The sequence below is a fragment of the Phaeodactylum tricornutum genome, chromosome 10, assembly GCF_000150955.2.
Source record: "Phaeodactylum tricornutum CCAP 1055/1 chromosome 10, whole genome shotgun sequence".
NCBI classification, from domain to species: domain Eukaryota; phylum Bacillariophyta; class Bacillariophyceae; order Surirellales; family Neidiaceae; genus Phaeodactylum; species Phaeodactylum tricornutum.
The window spans coordinates 85,498-109,166 of record NC_011678.1 but is presented as its reverse complement, the minus strand read 5'-3'; the positions used below and the strand labels follow the sequence as shown (position 1 = coordinate 109,166).

Sequence of the window (23,669 nt, the reverse complement as noted above, 5' to 3'; positions counted from 1 at the left end):
TAACAGTGAGGATTTGTACTTTCCAAAGGCTTGATGACTGGCTCATCCAAAACGATTTTTTGTAGTGGAATCCGACGTCTCTTACTATTGAAAGCAAAAGCTATTTATAGGCTATGGTTGATCGACGTAAGAACGGTCCTGTGCGAATTCTGTAAAACGACTAGGACACAAGTTCGAGTGGTACTCTCTAATTAAGCTGGTATAGGCCTTGAGATGACTGACGCGCCACTGTTCTGCGACGAGCCAATCAAAACCTTTCAATCTTACCTGGCCGTTGCCTTCTCTCGAACAATTAATCTGGAGTTCTGAATTCGATTTAATATTTTCTGTCTATGTCGACGCAATCTTATTGGATGACTAAGCTTCGATAGGATTCTAGTGGCTGGAAATGTCGTTTGATTGTGCAAGCGTGTCAATTGCGATAACAGAGTTGATGATTGGCCCAGGGCAATTATATAGGATCAACCGTCCTGTGAAGTTGGTAATGATTCTACATACCGGAAACTGCTACGCTGTGCTTCTACTAAACCTTCCCTCACGCCTCTTTGATCAGATCGGAATTTCCGTTTGCACCCACGCGGATCCGACCTCCGTAACTTTCATAAAACTCTGTCGACCCGTAGAGTTGTTCTCTCCTCTGTGACACACTCATCCTCTCAGCATTCACCATGTCTTTTGATTTGGACGCATTCTGCACTGGCCTGACAGCCGCGTCGAGCTCTTCTGAGCAGGCTGTGTGCGCTCTGCAAACGGTAAGTCGCGGCAAAACTTCTGACATGCTCCTATCTTGGCACTGCAATGAGAAAGATGGACCTGGCTACTATCCGATACCGTAATGCTACATTCATGCAGTCTACTCTTTGCAGCAACCCTTCCAGTTATTGTCCTGAGCATCCGCCTCGGACTCCTAAGCGGAATAAGCGGGGTTGATCTACACGTTGGTCGGTCTGTCTTTGACTGCGATGCGTCGTCGATAATTTTGATCAAAGGCTTGTTGTTTAAATTTGCTTGTGTGCCACCTATACTCACTTGGATGCCTTTTTGTTTGCACTCTACTTCTGCAGATCGTGGCCGGAGTTTCTAAGACTGTCGGAGGTATTGACGCGGAAGGGATTACTGCAGGTGTTGATACTTTCTTCCTCATTTTTGCGGTACGTATTTTGAATTACCCACTGGCATTTCGACCCTGCAAATGTATTTGTTCGTTCGATCTTTGAGGCCGCTTGTGAAGATTTTCGTCTTCCATCATGATGAGAAAGAGTTTTTCTTTCATTCGATGTGAGAAAAAGGATCCCACGTCGACTATGTATTGGTACCTCGTGTATAGTGAGAAGTTCGATCGTTCTTGACAAGTTCCGATCTACTTTGCGGAAGTTTTGGGCTCATGTGACATTGTTGTGTTCGACGGGCGTGGAAGGTATCGAGTTCGCGATGTTACTTAACAACTTGTGACGCAACTCGTCTTTTTTGACACAAAGTTCTTTAAGTCCGCAATGTCTTGGCGTATGCCGTTACGAACTTCCGTTTCTGACGCGATTGCCTTCTCGTCCAATCACTACAGGGTGCCTTGGTCTTCATGATGCAGGCCGGGTTCGCCATGCTTTGTGCTGGATCCGTCCGTCAAAAGAATGTAAAGAATATTATGCTCAAGAACTTGTTGGATGCCTGTGGTGGTGCTATTGGCTTCTACACCGTTGGTTTCGGCTTCGCTTATGGCGGTGACGACACCACCGACAAGACCTTCATTGGCAACAGCTACTTCGCGCTCCGTGATTACACAAATTATGCAGGTTTCTTCTTCCAGTTTGCGTTTGCTGCCACTGCCGCCACGATTGTTGCCGGTACAGTTGCTGAGCGATGCAAGATGTCGGCATACCTTTGCTACTCTCTCTTTCTTACGGGTTTCGTCTATCCCGTCGTTGTACGCTCTGTCTGGAGCTCCAACGGGTTCTTGTCAGCCTTCAGTGCCGACCCCTTCCAAGGAGTTGGAACCGTTGACTTTGCCGGATCAGGTGTGGTGCACATGACTGGAGGACTCACCGCCTTGATTGCTGCCATTGTTCTTGGACCGCGTAAGGGTCGGTTCTACGATGAGGATGGCAACCCTCTGGAGACGCCCGCCAGCTTCCCAGCCCACTCTGTAGCCCTCCAGATCCTCGGAACTTTCATCTTGTGGTTCGGATGGTACGGATTCAACCCTGGTTCAGCCCTGAAGATTGCTAACGCCGATTCGGCCGCAACCGCCGCTTTGTGTGCCGTCACCACCACTATGGCCGCCGCTGCCGGTTGTGTTTCCGCCATGTTCACTGACTCGATCATTGACGGCATGGCGACCGGTGAAACTACGTACGATCTGACCATGGCCATGAATGGATGCCTTGCTGGTCTCGTTGCCGTCACTGCTGGTACATCTGTCGTCACCCCATGGGCCGCAATCATTATTGGAGTCGTTGGAGGTTGGGTCTACATTGGTATGTCCAAGCTTTTGATCAAGCTCAAGATTGATGACGCTGTCGATGCCATCCCTGTCCATTTCGCCAATGGTTTCTGGGGTGTCCTAGCCACCGGCCTTTTCGCCAACGGTGGATTGATGGCAACCGCTGGGTACAACTCGGAACACGAGGGCTGGTTCTACGAATGGGGAAGTGGCTCCGGAGATGGAAGTCTTCTCATCTGCCAGCTTGCTTGCCTCGCCTGGATTATTGGATGGGTCACCACCATTATGACGCCCTTTTTTATCCTTTTGAACATGGCCGGTATGTTCCGTGTGGACCCGCTTGAGGAAGAAGTTGGTCTTGATATTTCCCATCACCGTGGATCTGCTTACGATCTTTCGGGACCCAGCAAGGACCATGTTGACGAGCTCATGGAAATTCGTGCCTCGAAGCACGGCAAGGTTGAGGTTCCAAAGGAGGTTGCGCAGGCTGCTGATGACGCCGCCGAAGAGACTGCTTAAACGGTTTAATTGCTGCTCGTGTGGGCTTTCAGCCCATCTGATTCATGTTTATATCGTTTCTTTGGTGTAGCGGCTTTGAATTTTTGGTTTTGGGATAGACGATGGGACAGTTTTAGTTTGTTTTTCCAGGTTTTTGATCATATGTCTATTTCTCCCCTAAACAGTATTTAAAGTCCGGTTTGTCGATACCTTTTTCCATTCTTATTTATTATAGGGTACTGCAGCTTTTTTATTCAAAATAGGCTTGTGTCTATTTGCACAGTTGGCGAGTTGTGTTTGAGAAGTAAACTACGATCGGCGCATGGCGTCGGTGAGAATAAAATCCCGAACAAAATTTCCCATTGTCCAGTCTGGACTAGGTTGCTCAACCGCGCGATGAATCAGGCGAGTAGCATCTGCCTCGTTGACCGATAGCAAAAGTGCTCCGAGGACCAGGGCGTCCTTCCTTCCATCTTCTCCGGAACGAAGACACTCAGAGGCAAGACGGCGAACTAATTCGACGGAACCTTGAGCAAGGAGGTATGCTCCAACACACACCACAAGGCTGTTTGAGTCCGATAGGGGGCCGAAAATGTTCGTCGACACGCCTCGTCCAAGGTCAATAGCCCGAATTCCTTTTACGCCATAGGTCTCGACGACTTCTTCTAGTCGATCAATGTAGCCAAATCTCATGCTAATGTCCACGATAGTTTCGAGAGATATTCCTGGCAACTCGAGAGCCAAGTTGGGCAAACCTCGTCTCTCCAAAAATTTACCAAGAGCTTCGTGTCGCGAGTTCGCCACCGCTTCAAACCAATTGACGGCTCGATCAATCTGGCCCGCGGATAACAACGTCCCAATTCGCAGTAAAGGATGAGATAAAGATATCGCGTTTACACCGCGCGCTGTTGATACCATTAAGCTGCCACTTTGGTATCCAAGCACCACAGGCTGGACAAGCGGTAGAGACTCTGCACAGGGGGCCAAAGGTTCGTCTTCGTCCCCATGACTCTGATCTGGCCAAGCCACGACATCTGTGGATGCAAGCAGGAATGAGTCCACACTGTAGACTCCGGCTTCCGTATTCCCGAGAAAGACAATGTACACTGCATTCCAAGTACAGCAATACAATACACCATGAATAAATTTTGCGCTCTGAACTCCAACGTCGGTAGTCGAGTTGCCTCCTATTTGGACCGTTCCAAGTAGAGAAAAGAATGGAGCGGTCGAGGAGTAAATCGTTACTCGGTTATGGACAACGAGTGCGCACAGTCTACCATCGTCGTCCCATACACAAAGGTCGGGACAGGGCAAGGCAGGGCCGGACGTGGTGTAGACCTCAGCGTGCTCGTCTGATTCGCTGGCCTTCCGGGTATAAAAGTACGCTTGTCCTTCGCTTTCCCCGTCGGTTTTACTTCCCACACAAAGGACTGGCCCTCCGAAAAGAACAGTGGGGATCCTATTTCCTCCTCGTAGATAAAGCTCCCCCAAGTTACTACTCGTAGCTGCAGCCACACTAGCACTCAGTTCGGAAGCTGGCGAATCGACCGCTATTAATTGATGTAATTCCACGTAGTTCTTCATAGCTTCTTCGTCCACGGCTTTTAACGTCCCCTTCGTTTCGGAAAGCATCTGTTCCTGCATTTCGAGTGTCATTGACGCAACACCTTGACTTTCGATTTCGTCCTCTTCATCGTCGTCCGCCGTGAATCCCAAACTCTCTTCCTCACTTTTCTTTTTCTTTCCCTTGAAGAGACCAAACGTAGCCCTGAGGAAAAAGAGTCCAAGTGTAAGCGCCATTTTTAAAAATAACAAGTCAGAAAGCGAATTGAACCAACGTACTTTTTGAGGCCTTTGTTAATTTTTTTGGCAGATCCGGTAAGAGTCTTGGAAGTTGCAGTCGTTGCACTCAAACTACAAAGAAATAAGGAATATGAGTTGGCGCTCCAATCAAAACTCGATGGTTCTGCAACAACGTAACAAGGAAGGAAACCCACTACTCACCCAGCTTTGGCGCTCTGAGAAAAAGCACCCGTTGCCGTAGTCGTGACAGTCTTGGTGGCGGTCCTGCATTTAAATGAGTGAAAAGTGTAAGCACACCTGCACGCGTGTAATCCGTAACTACCTACAATCATCTCTTCGTACCGTGCTCCTTTGGAAATTCCAGCCCCCAGTTTGGCCACGCTTTTCGAGTACGATCGGAGATCCTTGAGATTCGACAGGTTCGCCACTTGCTGCAACTGGTTCAGTGTACCATCACCGGTGTGGCCTTCTTCCATCGGCGGCACCCAAAGCGGCACGGTTCGGGCGAAGAGTTCCGGTGCGTGGAGGACAGCGTACACGTCGTCGTCACCCACCCAGGCAAAATCGGCCACGACTTGACCCTTGGCTACCACCGGACTAGGCGTATTGCCCGGACCGCCACCGTGATGACCGCGTTGACCCACTTTTTGCAACAAGGTCGGCACGTGCAGAATTTCGTACCGAAATTCCCAAGGCCAAAAGAGGGACAGGTAAGTGCCGGACGGACTGGACAGGAACACGGGAGCGGTGCGAAATGGGCGTTTTGTGTACGCGGGAGGCATGTGACTGGCCACTGGGGATTCGTACAGAACGGTAGGATTGCGGAACGGCATGGGCCCGACCGGATTGGCCTTGAGGACATCGAGTGATCCGTACACGACGTTGGATTGCTGTATAGACAATACGCTCTTTCCGAGACTCCCGAGTCCGGCTCCGAAATGAAAATGGGGAGCCCCGTGCCGGACACCCACGGGTAAGTCCAGGACGATCAACCCTAAATTCGTGGCCACGATCCATTCGGTGGCGTAGAGATTCCGGGTTTGGATTGCGTGCACACGCAGTACCGGCCGCGTGTCCCAGCCGGCATCGTATTGGAGGAGTTCGGGCAACCGAAAGGCCACGAGCGGGGTGGCGAGGGTACGCAGAGGCGCCGCGACCGCCTCCCGGAGGAGGGCGCCCATGACGTGGACGTCGCCGTGGGCTGTCACGACGGCACACACGAGAACGTCGGCGCCAAACGCGGTGTGCGTTACGGCCGACGTCAAGGTCAAGGCGTGGTCGGTGGAAGGGAATTGGATGGTCAGGTTGGGCTCCGGTTTGGCGAGCGTGGGAGGATCCTTGCCGACGAAATCGTCCCGCAGACTCGATAAATTCCAAACACAGACGGAACATGGTTCCTTTTTGGTAGCCGGTTGCATCCAGGTGACCCAGTCGCGATGCGGGTCGTAGGAGAGCAAAGTGTGTTCCATGGGGGGCAGGGTTCCGAGTTCGGCGAGACCGCCCACAAACCGTGCCAGTGGGGGTTTGATTTCCAAGTGTCGTTTCGCCGGGTCAATTTCAATTTCGATGAGGTAGGCCATGCCTTTTTGTGTCAAGGTGAGTATTCGTCGGCGGCGGGGAGCGGCGGGGTCGGCGGGTGTGTGGTGTGACGCCACGGTGGTACTGTAGGGATTGGCGGCGTGACAAGCCACGATCCAATCGCCCTTGCCCAATCCCTTGATCGACTTGACCACGGTTTTGCGTCGCCAGTCGTAGCATTTGAAAGATCCGTCGGCGCAGCCGAGGAGTAAAAAGGAGGAGGTCAAGGGTAGCACGTTGGACGAGGGCAGGGCACCGTGTCCGCCCAGGGTGGCTTCGTGCAAATCCATGAGTACGTGTCGATGGAGGTGAGCGTGGTGAGGTACCACGTGTCGCGCTTCCCCGTGGCGTCGCAAACGGAACATGAGTACGCGTTGAGAAAAGTGGACGAGGAGCGTTGCGGGTATCTGTCGTGTGTTGTGCATGGTGTGGCCATTGTGGTCTTCCCAGTCGGGGTGTTGGTCGGCGTCGTGGTGCATGCCGGTCCAATAGAGAGTGGATGCGTCCATGAATTGGAGGGAACGCACGTGACCGAGTCGTTGGACGGCGGCGGGAAGTTTCGTCGCGGCGGTGTCTCCGTAGAGGAGAACGACCAAATCGGCCAAGGCGAGACTCCAAACAATCTGCTTGGTGTGGGTGTTTTGCACACAAAGACGTCGGTGCGATGTGTAGGCAATGGAATCGAGAGTGTGATTGTTACTGTTGTTGTGGTTGGCAGTGTTGCTGGTATCGTTATTGTTGTTGTTGGTCGTACCATTGTGGTGCGACGTCACGGGCTCGAGGAGTACGTAGGCACAGAGCGGTTGACTGGGATGGGTAACGAGACAGCGTTGCGTCGTGGTGTTGTTGTTACTGTTGTTGTGGTGGTGCATTCCACCGCAGGCGTACACGTCCGTCGATGCGAGGAGACTCTGGGCCGTGTGGACTACCGTGGCAGTGTCGGACGGAACGGTAAGGACGTCGGCGACGACCGGTGCCGGCGGTAACACTCGTCGTATTTTGGGAGACAGTAACATAATGACGACAACAACAACAACAACGACGACCAGTGGTCACAAACGAGTCCCCCCTCTACTGCTTTTCCTATTGTGTACGGTTGTAGTTTCGTCAATGGAAAACCTACTGGATCAAAGAGTCCGCCACGGATACAACAACGTGAGTGTGTTGTAGCATCGACCGACACGGAAGGATTCTTGACCGACACGATGCCGTGTGATCGTGCCCTTACCGTGCGCGTGAACAGTAGTTAACATCATACACATAGTCACGGTCTATCACTGCTGACCCGGATCTTGGAAAGTTCGAACGACACGTTGACTGTGAATAGGGTAGGTTTCCTGTGTGGTCGGACGTCGGACTGACACTGACACTGAGGGAGAGGAGTTGGGAACGACCTCCTGGATACCACGAGTCGATACGTACGACTCTTCACGAAGGGTCGTTGGTGGGTCGGTCGGTCGGTAGGTTTGTAGGGTTGTGGGTCTGTATGTACGTGACTCCCTACCTACCTGCATACCTACCTACCTGCATACCTACCTACCTAACTAGTAGTAGGGGATTGTCTTTCCTTTGTTGGAGGACCCCTCCCGTCGCTCGCCTTGTTCTTGAACAGGTACACTGGGTACAAATTCCCACCACTCACAGTGGATCCATCGTCTTGGACGATACACCAACAATACCGCGGTGACAACCAGCTGATTCCTTTGCTGGGATCGTTCGTTCGTTCGTTCGTTCGTTCGTACCATGACAACAACGGTGCGTGACGAGGCGCCGCCCGCGGCAACGGCCACGCGGTGTCTCGCGACGCTGGCGTCGGTTCCCACGTTGGCCGTACACGAAGACGAGACTCGTCAACACCCGTACGATGTGGAACGTTGGCTTGTGTATCTCGACGCTGTCGACGATTGGATGGTCACCGATCAGCAGTCCCCGTCGTTCCGGCGTCTCGTGGGCCAATGGATTGGGCAACGCGCACTCTGCCGGTTGCCCCGGAGTTACAAACTCTGGAAACGGCACTGGGAGTTTCTCGTCGATACTCTTTCTTTACTAGACGACGACGACAGTAACGACAACGACGACAACAACAACAACACTACGTCCGTCGTGGTAGCCTTTGAACGGGCGCTCGTCACCTTGTCGGCCTACCCCCGGGTATGGGTTGCCTACATCGACTTTTTGCGGACCCATCCGGGATGTTGTTCCGTTACCCACGTGCGTCGGACCGTCAATCGCGCGCTACAGACGGTCGCAATCGCCCAACACGAGAAAGTCTGGCCCGGGATCGTGGAATGGTTCGGAACCGAACCGCACGACGACACCACGCCGACGCCCCGCTGGACCCTGCCTTTGGAAACACGCGTACGCATCCTACAACGTTACGTTACCTTCCAACCCCGCTACGGACGAGACTTGTGCGATTTCCTCGGACGACACGGATTGTGGGGACAAGCTGCCGTGGCCTTTCAACGCTTGTGGAACGCCAATCCGGCAAGTACACGGAGTGTGGAATTGTTGGCTACCGATAGTGGTAGTAGCAGTGCGGCTGCCGTCACGACACACACTGCCACCACTGCTAGGAACGACAGGTCCACGATACGACCCGACCTGGACGATACGGCCTGGGCCGACTTTTGTCGTCTCGTTACGACACATCCCGTTGAAGTCCAACAAGCTGGGGTTCCTTGGGAAGCCATGCTCCGGGCCGTCCTGCCCGACTCGAACATCACCCAATCCTCCAATCCACGCCACCACCACAACAACAATACACACCCGCACCGCAATACGAATGCCTTGGAAGCCCTCGTTTGGACCAGTCTGGCCGACGCATGGATTCGACAAGGCCTCTTCGATCTGGCACGGTCCGTCTACGAAGAAGGCTTGCAGAAGGTACACACGATACGAGATTTTTCCATCCTCTATAACGCCTACCTTACCTTGGAAGAAGGCTTATTGGAAGCGGCCGTCGCCACTGTGGACGCCATGGAAGACGACACGGACGAACACGACACGACGAGCCACGAATACGAAACCACATCGCAATTCGCCACGCTCCCGGACGACGCGGACGATTGGGACATTTTGTTGGGGACTTCGTCGGCATCGCAACTAGCCGATATGGAACTGGCCGTGGCTCGGGCCGAGCATTTGACGTCCCGACGACCGCTCTTGCTCAACGCGGTTCTCTTACGACAAAATCCGCACCACGTGGGGGAGTGGCTGGAACGCGCCAAACTCTACCAGTCGGTAAATCAACCCGGACAAGCCACGGCCACGCTCGAAGAAGCCTTGCGCACGGTCGTGGCCAACAAGGCCGTTCACGGCCGTCCGTCGGAACTCGTGGCCGCCCTCTCCAATCTGTACGAGACGGTCCGCAACGACGCGGCCGCGGCTCGGTCTATGCTGGAACGTATTTGTGTCCATCACGGCTATGCCTTTGCCAAAACGGATGATCTAGCCGAATGCTGGGCCACGTGGGTAGAACTGGAACTGAAACAAGAAGCTTGGGACGACGCCTTGTTGTTGGCCCGACAGGCCGTCGCTGTCGGATCCGGTACGCGGAAACTCCATCTGACACAGTCACTACGGCTCTGGGATCTCTTGTTGGATTTGGAGGAGAGTTTGGGGACAACGCAGACTACCAAGGACGCCTACAACCGTGCCTTGGAAATCAAGGCGGCCACCGTCCAACACGTATTGAATTACGGTACGTTTTTGACGGAACAAAAATATTTCGAAGAATCTTTTACGGCCTACGAACGCGGTATTGAGCTCTTTGCCTTTCCACACGCCGGGGCCAAACTCTTGTGGAAAGCCTATCTCGAAGCTTTTTTGGACCGGTACCAGGGCACCAAAGTAGAGCGAGCACGAGATTTGTTCCAACGCTGTCTGGAGGCGTGCCCGGCCGAGGACGCTGCCGACTTTTACATGATGAACGGAGAGTTTGAAGAAACCTACGGTCTGACACGGAGAGCGCTTTCGGTGTATCGTGCCATGTGCCACAGGGTGCCGAAGGAAGAGCGGCTGGTTGCGTACCAACTGTACGTTGCCAAAACCATCCGGTACCTGGGTGTGACCGCCACGCGTGATATCTATCAGGAAGCGATCGAAAATTTGGCCGACAAGGATTCGTCAAAACTTTGCGTCGAATTCGCGAAAATGGAAACGGGACTGGAACAACTGGACCGCGCCCGGGCAATCTTTACGTACGGGGCACAAATGGCCGATCCGAGACGCTTGCCAGAATACTGGAAGACGTGGAACGAGTTCGAGATTGCCCACGGAAACGAAGAAACGTTTCGCGAAATGTTACGAGTGAAGCGGTCCGTGGAAGCCGCATTCTCCACGGTCAACTACAACGCCACCGGCATGACCGACAAGGTCGCGAATCTTTCCAACGAAGAGGCTATGCAAATGATCGCTAGTCAGGAAGGAGTGGAAGTTGGTCAAACGGCCGTCTCGGGATTTGTACCGAGCAGCAACAAACGCAGTGCTACCGCAGCCAGTCTGGACGATGTAGAAGCGAAGGTCGCCAAGCTCCGCAAAGCTACCGGCGCTACACAATTGATCAACGAAGAACGCGACGATATTGGTGAGGACGGTGATGAGATTGACATTGACGATATCGATGCTGAAATAGAAGAGGCTGCTGCGGAGGGCGCAGCCAGCGTCACGGAGCCGGTAACGACGAATGCTGTCCCTCCTGCAGTATTCGGTGGCCTGGCAAACGAAGCCCAAGCGCAAGACAACGTTGGAGCCCTGGACCGATTGCGAGCCGCTGCCGCTGCAAAATAGATCCACTTGAGCATAGCTATACCATTGGAATTGGCAAGTTAACGCATACTCTCTCACAAAAATCTTGACTTATGTATGCAATGTTTCAAAAATGCCTCGACGGATGGTCCATACCATGCGTTCCAAAAACGTTCACGATTCGTGTTTTTCCAACAAGAAACCTTTTTATTTTATGCGTGGTGCATTCCGGACGGATCGTCGTCGGATTCTTTGGAAGACGCATCGTTCTCACAATAAAGTTCTGGCAGAGGCGCAGTTTCCCGAGGAGCCGAGGCAGTCAAATCGGTCCAACTTCCATCATCGCGGGTGCCCTCCGCGCTGTTGCCACCTTTCCGTCGACGTAAAGTGTCTGGTTTGTCTTTGGATGTGGCAAAAGGCACTTCATCATCAAAGCCCTCTCCAGCCTCCCTTCCACCGTGGTAGGCTTGATCCAGACCTACCAACTCCTCCAAGGAGTCGGCCCTCAACCATCCCATGTAGTTCAGCCACCAGAAAAATGGTGACATCAAGATGGCGCTCCACCCGAGAATAAATAAAAGACCCAAAAGCTGGTTCATCAAGAGAATAGCGTCCAAAGAATCTTGGCCAAGACTGTAGAACCAACCTACGTGTGCGTCCGTACCAAATGCTTCTAACGTATGGCGTGGCGAGCTGAATAGGCCGGTTGCAATAAGACCCCAGGCGCCACAAAACATATGCACCGGAATTGCGTCGACTGCATCGTCAATCTTTATACGCAACAAGAAGGCACTGCCAAATATATAGACCCATCCAGACACGAGCCCTGTGCAACAAGCGGCCCAATTTTCGACGGTGCCACAGCCGGCCGTAATACCCACTAAGCCAGCCAAAGCACCGTTCATAGCCATGGTGATGTTGAAGGAGTATTCTCCAGTCTTGCGTTCTTCGAGATACAAAGAGGTAAAGAGAGCGGAAACGGCACCCGAAGCGGCAGAGAGGGACGTGTTCACGGCCGCGAGAGCCGCTACGCCACCTGTATTGGACGTCGCCGTCAGCAACAAGGCCGAACCAGGGTTGAAGCCGTACCCTGAAGACAAAAGTGTATAGTGTGAGTACAAGAGTGGCTGGGAAAAAGGTGCAGGACTGGGCAGAATGGAATTATCCTTGCCTAAACGAACGGATCGACGAAAACCCTTTTTTATCAGCCTATCGCCGTGCGTCACCACAGCCACCACAAGGGCACCACCATAACATTCCTACCAGGACAACTTGCAAACTTACATCCGAACCACAGAATCATGGTGCCCATCATCTGCAAGGCCATGGAATGGCCGGGAAATGCTTTGGGCTTTTCCAATTCTCTCCCACGTGCGTCGTAGAAGCGCCCCTTACGGGCCCCTAGCATATACGTGGCGACCAAGGCAGTGGTCCCGCCCGTCACGTGTACCACACCCGACCCGGCAAAGTCCAGGACGCCAATGCCCTGGAAGGGCTCGGCTGCAAATGCACTTAGAAAGCCGTTGTTGCTCCAGATGGAGTGGGCCACAACGGGATACACAAAGCCTGTTAAGAATACCGAGTAGCACAGGTAGGCGACCATTTGACACCGTTCCGCCAGCGTCCCGGCCACAATCGTCACGGACGTGGCCGAAAAGGCAAATTCGAAAAACCAAAAGGCTTGATTTACCGGGACGGCGCTGTTCCAGTTGAAAAAGTCCGTGGTACCCACAAAGGTAACATCGGATCGCTCGTTTTGTCCACCAAAGGCCAAGGCGTAACCGATTACGTAAAACCCGAGAGCGGCACCGCAGGCATCGAGAAGATTCTTGAGCATGGTGTTTTGGACGTTCTTTTTCCGCACACACCCCGCACACAGCATGGCGAAGCCGGACTGCACTGAGAGACCGAGGAGGAACGTCGACCAAGAATAGTGAGAAAAGGCCCTGCGAGTCAATGCCACGAAAGGGATACCGTGAGTTATTTGGTGTACGTACTGAAAAAGACGAGTGCCCCAGCGATGATGAGAAACCAGTTATTGAGATCGGCAGCTCGATCGTTTTGGTTGGTTTCGAGAGCATCGGACACACACTGCAGAATCCGGGAAGGGTCACTGTCCCCAGCGACGGCAGAACACTGTTGAAACAGACTGCCATCGGATGTGCTCATTGTCAATATATCCCAGTTTCAGTTGTTGGAGCGCGCCAGTGAAGTCGAAGCAGACGCAACGAAGGAACGAGGAGAGTTTGATAGGGTTGTTGATGTTTTCAGGTGTCAATAGCAGAGAATACGTAGCCAAAACCTAGCTCCAAAGCAGATATATACTACACCAAACAAGCTTGAAGACGGTGTAAAATGGCACGGACGAATCTTTTCGTTCGAGACAAGCTTAACGCAATTCAGAGGTGATGGGTGAATACACCGGTCCGTACAAAGTTTTGTTAGGGTGTTGGGAAACGAAAAAACAAACATTGTGAACCGCAGAAACCAAAACGCAAACGCCCGCTTCGCCGGTTCGTGGGCTCGTCGTACCTACAATCGCCTTAGATTCCGAAGCCGGTTTTCTGGTGCACTCTTTCGGAATGTCTGTATATACTAGGTTGTGTTCTATAAATCTCAACAAGTAGACAAATCTGGACCAATCCTTTCTATTAGGTTTTATATAGTCATTTTGTTTGGAAGCCGCAACAGTCATTGAACATTTTAGAACTGCCAGACCAATGAAGAAACTTTCGAATTCGGTCATTCGCAAGCGAATTGGGTGTGACTACCGAACTATCCCTCCCTTTCCCGGGAAAACTCCTACTATGACACCGCTCATCCCCGAGTGGACGAATGCATAAGCCTACGTTTCGCTCGGTAAGAGATAGAAGGTCGGTCCACGTTTGTCCGATCCCCGTACCGTGGAATCGCAAACCCGCAAACCGTTGAACCAACTCTTCTTCTAGCTAGTAGTATAAAGAGGTGTAGAGATATCCATTCCGACGGAAGCTCTCCACTGGTCTGACAGTGCCGGTTCGACCGACTCCCGGAGAAAAGGTGTGTGGAACAGACGCAAACCCCCTTCCTCGTCCGACGAGAAGCAATCGGAACGACTACCTATAGTTTTCCATACAAAAGGTGAACTATTTTGACTAGGAATGCGTCTACTCCCTCCGTAGATTGCCAACGTTTTACTTCGCCTTACACGTGTACGTCCGAATCAAGGGTATACGTACGCACCACTAGGCATTGGTGTGGGTCCGACGAGTCGTGAGACTGCCGGTCCGGTGCGGAATATCGCCTTGAACGATACGGTGGGCGGCCACGAGACGCCGCCAGTCGCGCATGGTAAAGGGCAGGACGGCTTGGGTGCCTTGATCGACGGCTTCGGTTTTGCTGCGGGCCTGAACGAACAATCCGGCCTTGGGGAACTGTTGTTGTTGTTGTTGTTGCTGATTCGGGTGTGGCTGGGCGTCACCGAGGGGCGGGCGGGTGCCGATTTCGGCTTCGCCTTTCTTGACCAAAAAGGACAAGTGAAAGATATTTTCGACGGACTGTGTAAAGGACTTGGGATTGATGAGAAATGGAATGGCGTCAATTTGGATCGCTTGTTTGGCGCGTTGTTGATCTTGCGGAGTGACGGCTCGTTGGAGTCCAATGGCCTCGGCGTAGGCGGCCTTGCAGCGTTCCTTGAGTTTCTTCTTGACGACTTGCAGTGTTTGATCGTTCGCGGCCAAGGCATTGGCGTCGGCGATTGCCGTTCCGTGTTCCGGTCGTACTTCGACGGCGGCTTCGGCGACCGCCCGGTGGCGCTGCGCGACGGCGCGGGTGGGGGCAACGACGGTGCCGTCCAAGGCACCGGCCGCAAAGTGTACCCGCGAGGGCAAGGCGTTGAAACAGAGACCGGACTCAACCCCCAGGACGCCCCAGTCAAAGTAGGGCGTGCCCGGTTTCTGGGGGGATGCCGTACACTTTTGCGTGAGTTTGTGTACGAGACGGAAAGGGTCGTAGCGAGGTACCTGTGTGGACGTTCCCGGGGAAGGGTGTCAGATCGACACAAAACCAATTATACAAGCACAACAACAGTATACATGTGCATAGACCAACAGTATACACAACCAACAACGTACAACATACACACACAGAAACATACCTGTACCATGCGATCGACCTCGAGTACGTACTGATTGGCAATAAGGTTGACGTTATCGGCGTCGAGGACGGCTTCTCGTGTAAATCGCACGCGATCGAAGAGTACGTTGTTGTCGTGTCGGGCTTGGTGGAGTCGACGCCAGGAATCGTCGGACACGGCGTCGCCTTGCGCGAGTTGTTCGTGCAAGTGACGCTGGGCACCGCGCAACTCGCGACGTTGGACGTCCGTGAGACCGGAACCGCCAAAGACGCCGGGGCGTTTGTGCGGTGCCGTCTCCGACAACGCGACGGTGTCGTGACGGCGTTTGTGCGACGACTGCGGTGCCGACGACTGTGGTGCCGATGGACTCGCCGAACGCCGTCTCGACGGACTGATTGCCATGACTATAGAAGAGACGAGGAAAGATGGAAGAGACTCTGGAATGAACGAGAATAGTCGACGACTACTCTAGGGTAAGAGAGGAAGTAACGGTGACTACGCACAATTTATACATCGATCCGTGACGGGTTGATTCTCCCTCTCACTGCTCACGGTACGACGACCACGATGATGCAGTTTACTCGAGTAGCGCCATGCCGACGGGGCCTCGTCGCGCACGTCCCCACCGTACACGTTCTACGTACTTCTACGGACGCCGGGCCATTCTCGAGAACAGCGCGGGCTCGCATTGCCCAAATCGAGTCGATCTCTCTGTACGAGAGAGTTTCGCGTCCCGTCCCGGACGAACGAACGAACTAGTTTGAGGCAGGAACCCTACCCTTTTGTACATCAACAACATCAAGACCACCAACGACAATAACAACACCAACAACACCAACACCAACAATAACAACATCAACAACAATAACGACAACATCAACATCAACAACAATAACAACAACTCGGCATGTTTCACTGGCGTTGGATCGCGTTCGTCTGCGTCAGTGTCGCCAAGACTCCTCGTTTGGCTTTGGTATCGGCTCTGCAACCGTCCCCACCTTTATCAGTATCATCACACAAGAGAGGAGGTGGAAGAGAAAAAAACAAAGGGTACCGTCGCCCACGAAACGAGTCTGGGGCGTGGAACCTTTTTGTTCACGCCAAGGAGACTCAGCCGGTCGGAACTCCTCTTGGTGACAATCCACAAGAACAACGACAACCACCACCACAACGACAACACAACAATAACCACCGTCGGCTGCTTTGGCAACGCGGCTGCACGACACTCGCGACTTTCGCCACGGCCGTTCGGGGATGGACGGGAGATATCCCGTACGCGCACGGCACCCAATTCCCTTCTTCCACGGTGTTGTTGCAAGGTACCGTTGCCTGGCCTCCCAACGTCGACCCGACAATATCATCATTAACAACAATGACAACATCATCAACCGGTCCCGCATTGTACGTGACGGTACGTCCGGACCGACCCGATCACATTCCGACCGCTATTCGGAGTGGAACGCGTGGCAAGCCACCACCCGTCCTAACGGTACGTCTGGAACAACCCGTCTTTCCCGTGACGGTAGTCTTGACCGAACGTGACTTGACGGTGGAAGGAAACCGTCCGGGAACGCAGGAAACAGACGGAACGTACTGGTGGAGTCGGGACGATTTGATTGTGAGTGCACGGTGGGACACGGACGGGGTCGCGGCGACGCGATCACCGGACGATTTGGTCGGACGGACCCGCGCCGTGGCCAGTACTAGTCCAACACTACCGACACAATCACAACCACAACCACCGCTACTTTCACCACCGACCTTTCAATTAACCTTGACGGGACGTGGAGCCTTTGGGAAATTGGCCACGGGTGGTTCCGCTACGCCGTGACCGTTGACTGCGAAGTCACCCTATGCAGCACCAGACAGTTCTACAGCTTTTGCATTGTCCACTGTAACATGGAAATCCTATTCCTCCTCTATTGTTGTTTGTTCTATTGTTGGTACCCCAAGCGACTGGCGCGCTTGTTACGGGTCGGTAGACTCGTCGCGACGCCATTCGATTTTGCCAATGCCGCAATTGTCGATTTCTTGTCCCGTCCAGTGACGCAGCACGGCCCAGTGCGTGACGATTAGAATGTGTCGTTCCGGCCGCGCCCGCAACCACTGTTCCAACCGTCGCATGCGTGCGGCAAAGACGTTTTCGGGTTCACCCGGAACCGCGTACCACTGTCCTTGTTGGGAGGGACGCCATTCGACGTAGGGGGTGGCGTCGAGTTGGTGGTTGTTGTTGTTGTTATTGCTGTTGTTATCGTGGTGATGATCGTACCACCAAGGCTGGTCCGTCACGAGACTCCAATCCCAGTCGGGATAGCGATTGCGCAGAGCGGTGCCTGGCGTCCCTTGATCCGCCACGGTAAAGACGCGTTCGGCCGCCCAGGGTTGGACGATAACGGGTGGTCCGGGACTTCCGTCGTTCCGCCGCAACCGTGGGCTCACGGCGTCGTAGGTTTCCAAACAACGCCGCAAAGGCGACACGACGACGAGTTGCACGTTTTCGAGTTCCGCACGAGAACACGACGGTGATAACGATGACGTGGGTGGTGGTACAGCGTTGGATAGTTCCAGAGTGTTGGCCAATTGCCGGGCCTGGGCTCGTCCAGCGTCACTGAGAGGCGCGTCCCGGAGCGTCACGTCGTCCCGAAAGGTGGAGGCACCCCAGGCGTTGGGTCCGGTCATCCATTCATTGGCGACCGAAGTGCCGTGGCGCAGTCCGTAAAGAATTAGTGGGTACTGTTGTGGGTACTGTTGTGGTTCGTTGTGAGGGTGTCTGGGATTGGTACGGAATGTGAGTGGTGCAGGGTCCGTGGGAGTGGGGGACTCTGGAGCCGTGGTATCGGTGGATGGTGACGTCGACATGATTCCGGATCGATGCCACGGTCCGTGACGAGGAACGGCGGCGGCAGTGTAGTGATGATGGCACGATACGCACAGACCCAGGCCGAGAACCAACAGCGTCGTTGTGAGTCGTAGACGTACCACTCGGAACCACCACCAACAACACCAACAACTCCCGACGAACCAATACGGACAATCTCGAATGCACACGCTAGTCATGAAACGCCGACGAGGGACGTCTATCTGTGTGTGTGATTGCTTGTCGTGTCGTATTGTTGTATCGTAGTGTAGGAATGAAGGGAGACGACCGAGTGCCAAAGAGTTGACTGTGAGAGCATTCCTCGCAGGCAACGCCACACGACGCGGTCACACAGTACAGTGGGGACATCAACCGTGATTGTTGATTGTAACTTTGCCGGGTTCCTAGAGCTCGATTTTCGTGACTCACCTGTGAAAAAAGTCGCGGTTTCGTTTCGGCACGGGGTAGAGTCGGTCCTTGGGACCGACACGGCACGTGCCGCCGGTACCACAACGGAAGTGCATTGGACGAGACACGTCGTCGGTACCCGTTCCACTGTAGCAATGTTTGAACAGGTTAGTGGTTGTGGTAGTAGAAGCAATGGTAGTAACACTGCAGGGAGACCCTGCACCGATGCCACACCACCACTGGATCATGGTCTTTTTACAGTCCACACACTCGTACACATATTTCTATCATCCACCCAACGAAAAAGGATAAGGACCACTTGAACGACAACTAGTACTTCCAAAACCATCCTGCAACACGTTAACTACGAGAATCTCGTCGTGTTTGACTTTCAATTATCGGTTTGTATTTAATTATTGTCATTGTTGCGACTATTGCAATATACCGCGGTAGTTGCAGAGCCCTCGCCTACAATGACGACGACGACGACGTTACCCGAGACGCCATCGTGGGGAGTGGGTTGGACCCAGAACGACATGATGGAGAAAGATACCGTCTTGGTCTTGGACGAACGAGACAACGTCATTGGATCGGCATCCAAAAAGACGTCGCACGTCTTCAACGCACAACAACCCCACGGTATTCTCCACCGAGCCTTTTCCGTCTTTGTCTTTGAACGACAATCCTCACGGATGCTGCTCCAACAACGAGCCCATTCCAAAATTACCTTTCCCAACGTACGTACGCGTGTGTGTGTGTATATGGATTGGTATACATATATGTATGCGTGTGTGTTTTTTGTAATATTATTGTGTTGTTGTCCTGTTGTTGCCGTGGTGTCTCGCTACGACGCTCCCTCTCCAACGTACCAGTTCCTGCACTGACTTCCATTTCAACCCGCAGGTGTGGACGAATACGTGTTGTTCGCATCCGTTGCACGGCATGGATCCCAACGAGGTCGACACGCCGGCGGACGTGGCCGACGGATCCGTGCGGGGCGTCAAGCACGCCGCGATGCGCAAACTGCAACACGAGCTCGGGATCGACCCCGCCCTCCTCGACCTCCACGGCTTTCGTTTCCTCACGCGACTGCATTACTGGGCCGCCGACACCGTCACGCACGGACCCGACGCGCCCTGGGGAGAACACGAAATCGATTACGTTCTCTTTTACGTCGTCGACAAGATCGAGGCCTTGCCGCTACTACCGCATCCCGAGGAAGTCGACGATACCCGATGGGTCACGCTCCAAGAACTACAAACCATGATGCGGGACGATAACCTCCTCTTTTCTCCCTGGTTCCGTCTCATTGTCGAAAAATGGCTCGAAACCTGGTGGCAGAATCTTGACGTTTGCATGCGGCCCGATCCCCAACAGAACCCCTACCTGGATTATCAACACGTGCACCTACTGGATCCGCCCGCCGAACACTGCGGAGGCGCCGGCGGCGCCGGTCCCCTCTTTGCCGGACAACCCGCCAAGATTCACGCAACCCCCGGAGACGCCACCAAAAAACAAGGTGCTTACGGAAAAGTCGTCACCCACCAGGAATCCAAACTCGTCCAGCTCGGACGAGTGGACGAAGTCTGGGCCGCCCTCACGCTACTCTACGTCCGGCCGCTCCGGAGTAACCTGGACGCCGCGTACATTCGACAGATCTTCCCCGCCGACGATTTGGCCTTTTGCGACGACATTCTCGTACACGTGTCCCGCTCCTTCGCTGCCGTCATTCGGCAATTGCCCGACCGACTCCTCGTCGATATTCTCGTCTTTTACCTCGTCCTGCGCGCGCTCGACACGATCGAAGACGACACGACGGCATTCGCCTCGCCCGAAGAAAAAATCGACTATCTCCTGAACTTTCACCGGACGGCCTTGGCCGATCCGGACTGGAATTTGCAACACGTGGGGCAGGGCGACGAACGCCGCTTGTTGCAGCAGTTCCCCCAGTGCCACCGTGTCTACGCCAAGCTCGCCGCACCCTCGCGACGCGTCGTCGCCGACGTGACGGCCCGCATGGCCACCGGGATGGCCGAATTCGTCCGCAAGGATCTCGGACAGGGCACCACCAACACCGAACAGTACAATCGCTACTGCCACTTTGTCGCCGGACTCGTCGGGGAAGGACTCTCCCGACTCTTCGCCGCGTCCGGACTCGAAGCCGGATCCTTCGCCGGCGAATTGCACCTTTCCGATCAAATGGGACTCTTTTTGCAAAAGACCAACATTATTCGGGATTATTTGGAAGATTACGTCGATCAACGCGCCTTTTGGCCGCAGTCGGTGTGGAAAAAATACGCCGCTACGGACGATTTGGGGTACTTTGCGCAATCGATTGGCACGGACGACGGTCGCGACCGGGCCTTGGGATGTCTGAACGAACTGGTGACGGACGCCTTGGAACTCGTACCCGACTGTCTGACCTACCTCGCGCGCTTGCAGTGCCAGGAAATTTTTCGTTTCTGCGCCATTCCACAAGTCATGGCCATTGCTACTCTGGACAAGTGCTACCACAACGTTAACGTCTTTACCGGAGTCGTCAAAATTCGCAAGGGACTGTCCTGCAAATTGCTACTCCGGACCAACACTCTGTCCCAAGTCCACGAAACCTTTTACACCATGGCTCAATCCATTCGCCGACAAGCCCAGACGGCACAACGCCAGGGATTCGTCGATCCTTCCCACGCCCGCACCGTACGCATTTGTGACACGATTCTGGAACTAACCGCACCGCTCGCCGTTCCCCGTATCCAGTCTCGCCACGTGCGCGTTTGGGGTGCCGCCGTTCTGGGCACGTTGGCGTGGGCCGTCCCACACGTACGGAACCGCCGCCCTACCACCGACCGTCCCGGAGGACTTCTCGTCCAATCCACCCTCTGGGCCGCCGCCGCGGCCTGGTACTTTTGGCCCATTCGGGACAAATCACGCTTGCAGCCTGCCGCGGCGTTGCAAAAAGCCAAGAGTCTACAGTGAAACGGCAATCGTCTAGAAATAGTAAGAAATACAGTTGCCCAAGCCGTGTTCTAGTTATTCGTCACCGCCCGGTAGTATTTGTGCATAATTGGGCGTATTGCGTTCGCCGGGAGGGCGACAAACCAATACGAATCACTGGCGTTGGCTCGGTTCCAGGTGAATAATCAGGCGTCCACCATCCACGTTTAGACGTGTGCGTTCCTCCACTTGCGGTTGGTTAGCCTTCGGACGGCACGACTTGAAACAATCCCCGGTAGCGTCGCATGATTTCCTGGTTGATGGCCGCATTATCTTCAGTAGCCTGGGGGTGGAACAACAAATCTTGCATCCACAGTTTGCCGCGCAGGGCGATTTGCTGTGCGTCCCGGTCGTGTGCGAGAATCCACCGCATTTGGGCTTCCGCGTTTGACAGGTCCGGGAGCAAAGGAACGTAGTGCACATAGGGTTGCAACCACTCTTCCATGGCCCAGGAGGTGACAGTCGGGGGCGGCATCAGCACCAAAGAGTTGGACAAGAGTGCCCATTTGAGACCGGTCGAGACGTCATTACCTTCAAGCATTATGAGGGCCTTGAATTGTAACAGCTCCTGTTGGGACAAGGCGGCACCGGTCAAGAGTACACCATCCAACATATTTGGAAGGGGTCGACCGTCCAGTTTCGATAGTTTGGCGTCCACCAGGGTGGAATTGGCGTGTTGCCAGACGAGATTGCAACGCGGCATACTCCTACAGCGCTCGCGTTCCGGACGGTCCATCGGCATCCGACCCGTCAGCGATCCGCGAAACACAGCGCGGTCAAGTTTCTGCGCCCACGGGATATCGTGGGCCTCCACCTTTCGTTCAATGTGGTTGTAGTGACGTCGGGATCCAAACTTCCACAGAATGGGTTGCAAATGACCGTCTACGAGCGGCCGAGACGCTAGAGAGGCACAGGATGTGTTGGGGATGATTGGCCGTGGCCGATTGCCTTGGGGAGTTGTACGGGACGATGTTTCCCCACCGACACTGGCTGCATTCCACACTGGCCGTACTCGGCGCAGGTAAGGTATCGTGGCGTACGCAGCGACCAAGGTATTGTTTGAAGTGGAAATTTTCTGTCGTCCGGCGGTGTCACCCATTACCACCAGTAAGGGTATCGTCAGGTCCGTTTCCGGCCGATGCGTCGACGATGATACGGAGGTGTTGCGTTGGAACGCTTCGTACTGAGGTAGAATTTCTTGCACAAGTTCGGGACAGTAATTGTCACGCATACTGACAATCGTCGAGTGGTTAATACAAATTTGGAGCGGTTGAGTTGCCAAAGCAAAGAGCACGTGATCTACCGGGTGGGTCCGGACCACGTGGGATTGTAAAAAGACATCGGCAGCCAAGGATTCTTGTGGCGTGGATGTGAAAGTCACGGGTGGATGAACAGTCCAAGTACCGTTCCCGGTGTGCTGAATGCGTGCGTAATCGTCGGGGCAGCTGGGTGGATCGTACCAACTGGAAAGATACGCGACGACGCGTTCGGCAACGGATGGGAAGCGCTGCGTCCGTCCCCCCGGCGTCACGTCCACATCCCACAAACCCCGTTGCCGCCACGAAGGACGTTCCGGAGTCGTCCGAGCAGGCCTCACGGCGACTGGACTCGGACCCGCGTCCGAAAAGGATGGAATCCAGTGGTCCGGGCGGACCGGAGATGCGATTGGATGCGTCGTCCCGGCGGTGTTGTTCCACGCAATCCCCATCAGCAAATGCGTACCCACGAGCAGAACAATCCCCACCAGCGTTCCGAGGGACCGACTTCTTTTGCTTTTGGTGCGCATGACGCGGTACCAGCGTTGGTGACAACCGGCGGTGCCGTAAGTCAAGGGGACCCGCCAGTGAGCGGGGGGAACCCACAAGCACTGGGAGAATGGGAAAGCTGGTAACTTTAATTGTAAGCTCGGGGGACCGTTTGGGAGAAAAGAAAACCCTAATGGTGTTCAACGATGGCTACGGGGTGTTACTCTACAACGCCTGGAAGGAGGTTCCTGTTGTCTACATGCTTGATGGGTGGTTTGTTTGCTACGCAGACACTCACAGTCAGCAGACCATGTTGGGAATACACGCGATGTCACGCATACAGTCAATACTTCAGAAAGAACGGACTCCAACTCTTATTAATGAAAAAAAGCACTCTCTCTAGTAGAGCTGGAGTTTATGTGGCCCCGACTCGATTTACATTATTCTTACAGTTCCCAACCAACATGGACACGATCTGGACAGAACTGT

The 23,669-nt window shown here is 54.0% G+C and overlaps 9 protein-coding genes across 9 annotated transcripts; 4 read left to right on the top strand and 5 right to left on the bottom strand.

Moving 5' to 3' along the window:
• Positions 1-613: 613 nt before the first annotated feature.
• On the top strand, positions 614-3,148 carry PHATRDRAFT_27877 (predicted protein). The gene is made up of 3 exons (XM_002180907.1): positions 614-752; positions 1,065-1,151; positions 1,562-3,148. Exons 1-3 carry the CDS (start codon positions 669-671, stop codon positions 2,954-2,956), a joined length of 1,566 nt encoding a protein of 521 aa, XP_002180943.1. The 5' UTR covers positions 614-668; the 3' UTR covers positions 2,957-3,148.
• Positions 3,149-3,244: 96 nt separating this feature from the next.
• PHATRDRAFT_46356 (predicted protein) lies at positions 3,245-7,332 on the bottom strand (the record flags this gene model as incomplete). The annotated part of the gene is made up of 5 exons (XM_002180719.1): positions 3,245-4,041; positions 4,213-4,703; positions 4,778-4,849; positions 4,940-5,002; positions 5,081-7,332. 5 exons carry the CDS (start codon positions 7,330-7,332, stop codon positions 3,245-3,247), a joined length of 3,675 nt encoding a protein of 1,224 aa, XP_002180755.1.
• Positions 7,333-8,152: 820 nt separating this feature from the next.
• On the top strand, positions 8,153-10,660 carry PHATRDRAFT_13053 (predicted protein; the record flags this gene model as incomplete). Its single annotated transcript, XM_002180906.1, has 3 exons — positions 8,153-8,951; positions 9,114-9,286; positions 9,458-10,660. Coding segments are annotated over 3 exons (2,175 nt in total), but the record flags the coding sequence as incomplete, so codon positions are not given.
• Positions 10,661-11,517: 857 nt separating this feature from the next.
• On the bottom strand, positions 11,518-13,108 carry PHATRDRAFT_1813 (predicted protein; the record flags this gene model as incomplete). The annotated part of the gene is made up of 3 exons (XM_002180718.1): positions 11,518-12,155; positions 12,350-12,964; positions 13,063-13,108. Coding segments are annotated over 3 exons (1,299 nt in total), but the record flags the coding sequence as incomplete, so codon positions are not given.
• A 1,181-nt stretch (positions 13,109-14,289) lies between these two features.
• On the bottom strand, positions 14,290-15,581 carry PHATRDRAFT_36293 (predicted protein; the record flags this gene model as incomplete). The annotated part of the gene is made up of 2 exons (XM_002180717.1): positions 14,290-15,066; positions 15,201-15,581. The coding sequence occupies 2 exons, from the start codon at positions 15,579-15,581 to the stop codon at positions 14,290-14,292; spliced, it is 1,158 nt and encodes a 385-aa protein (XP_002180753.1).
• A 1,566-nt stretch (positions 15,582-17,147) lies between these two features.
• On the bottom strand, positions 17,148-18,187 carry PHATRDRAFT_46353 (predicted protein; the record flags this gene model as incomplete). The annotated part of the gene is made up of 1 exon (XM_002180716.1): positions 17,148-18,187. Exon 1 carries the CDS (start codon positions 18,036-18,038, stop codon positions 17,148-17,150), a length of 891 nt encoding a protein of 296 aa, XP_002180752.1. The 5' UTR covers positions 18,039-18,187.
• Positions 18,188-18,917: 730 nt separating this feature from the next.
• Positions 18,918-19,824, top strand: PHATRDRAFT_12972 (predicted protein; the record flags this gene model as incomplete). Its single annotated transcript, XM_002180905.1, has 2 exons — positions 18,918-19,181; positions 19,348-19,824. Coding segments are annotated over 2 exons (741 nt in total), but the record flags the coding sequence as incomplete, so codon positions are not given.
• A 294-nt stretch (positions 19,825-20,118) lies between these two features.
• PHATRDRAFT_13160 (predicted protein) lies at positions 20,119-21,060 on the top strand (the record flags this gene model as incomplete). The annotated part of the gene is made up of 1 exon (XM_002180904.1): positions 20,119-21,060. A coding segment is annotated over one exon (942 nt), but the record flags the coding sequence as incomplete, so codon positions are not given.
• Positions 21,061-21,476: 416 nt separating this feature from the next.
• PHATRDRAFT_46351 (predicted protein) lies at positions 21,477-23,449 on the bottom strand. The gene has a single exon (XM_002180715.1). It carries the CDS (start codon positions 23,219-23,221, stop codon positions 21,635-21,637), a length of 1,587 nt encoding a protein of 528 aa, XP_002180751.1. The 5' UTR covers positions 23,222-23,449; the 3' UTR covers positions 21,477-21,634.
• Between the last annotated feature and the right edge of the window lie 220 nt (positions 23,450-23,669).

Coding starts and splice junctions, on each gene's coding strand:
- PHATRDRAFT_27877 (XM_002180907.1), top strand. CDS start 669: ATGTCTTTTGATTTGGACGCATTCTGCACTGGCCTGACAGCCGCGTCG. Junction 753..1,064: donor CTGTGTGCGCTCTGCAAACG/GTAAGTCGCGGC, acceptor CTACTTCTGCAG/ATCGTGGCCGGAGTTTCTAA. Junction 1,152..1,561: donor CTTTCTTCCTCATTTTTGCG/GTACGTATTTTG, acceptor CAATCACTACAG/GGTGCCTTGGTCTTCATGAT.
- PHATRDRAFT_46351 (XM_002180715.1), bottom strand. CDS start 23,221: ATGCGCACCAAAAGCAAAAGAAGTCGGTCCCTCGGAACGCTGGTGGGG.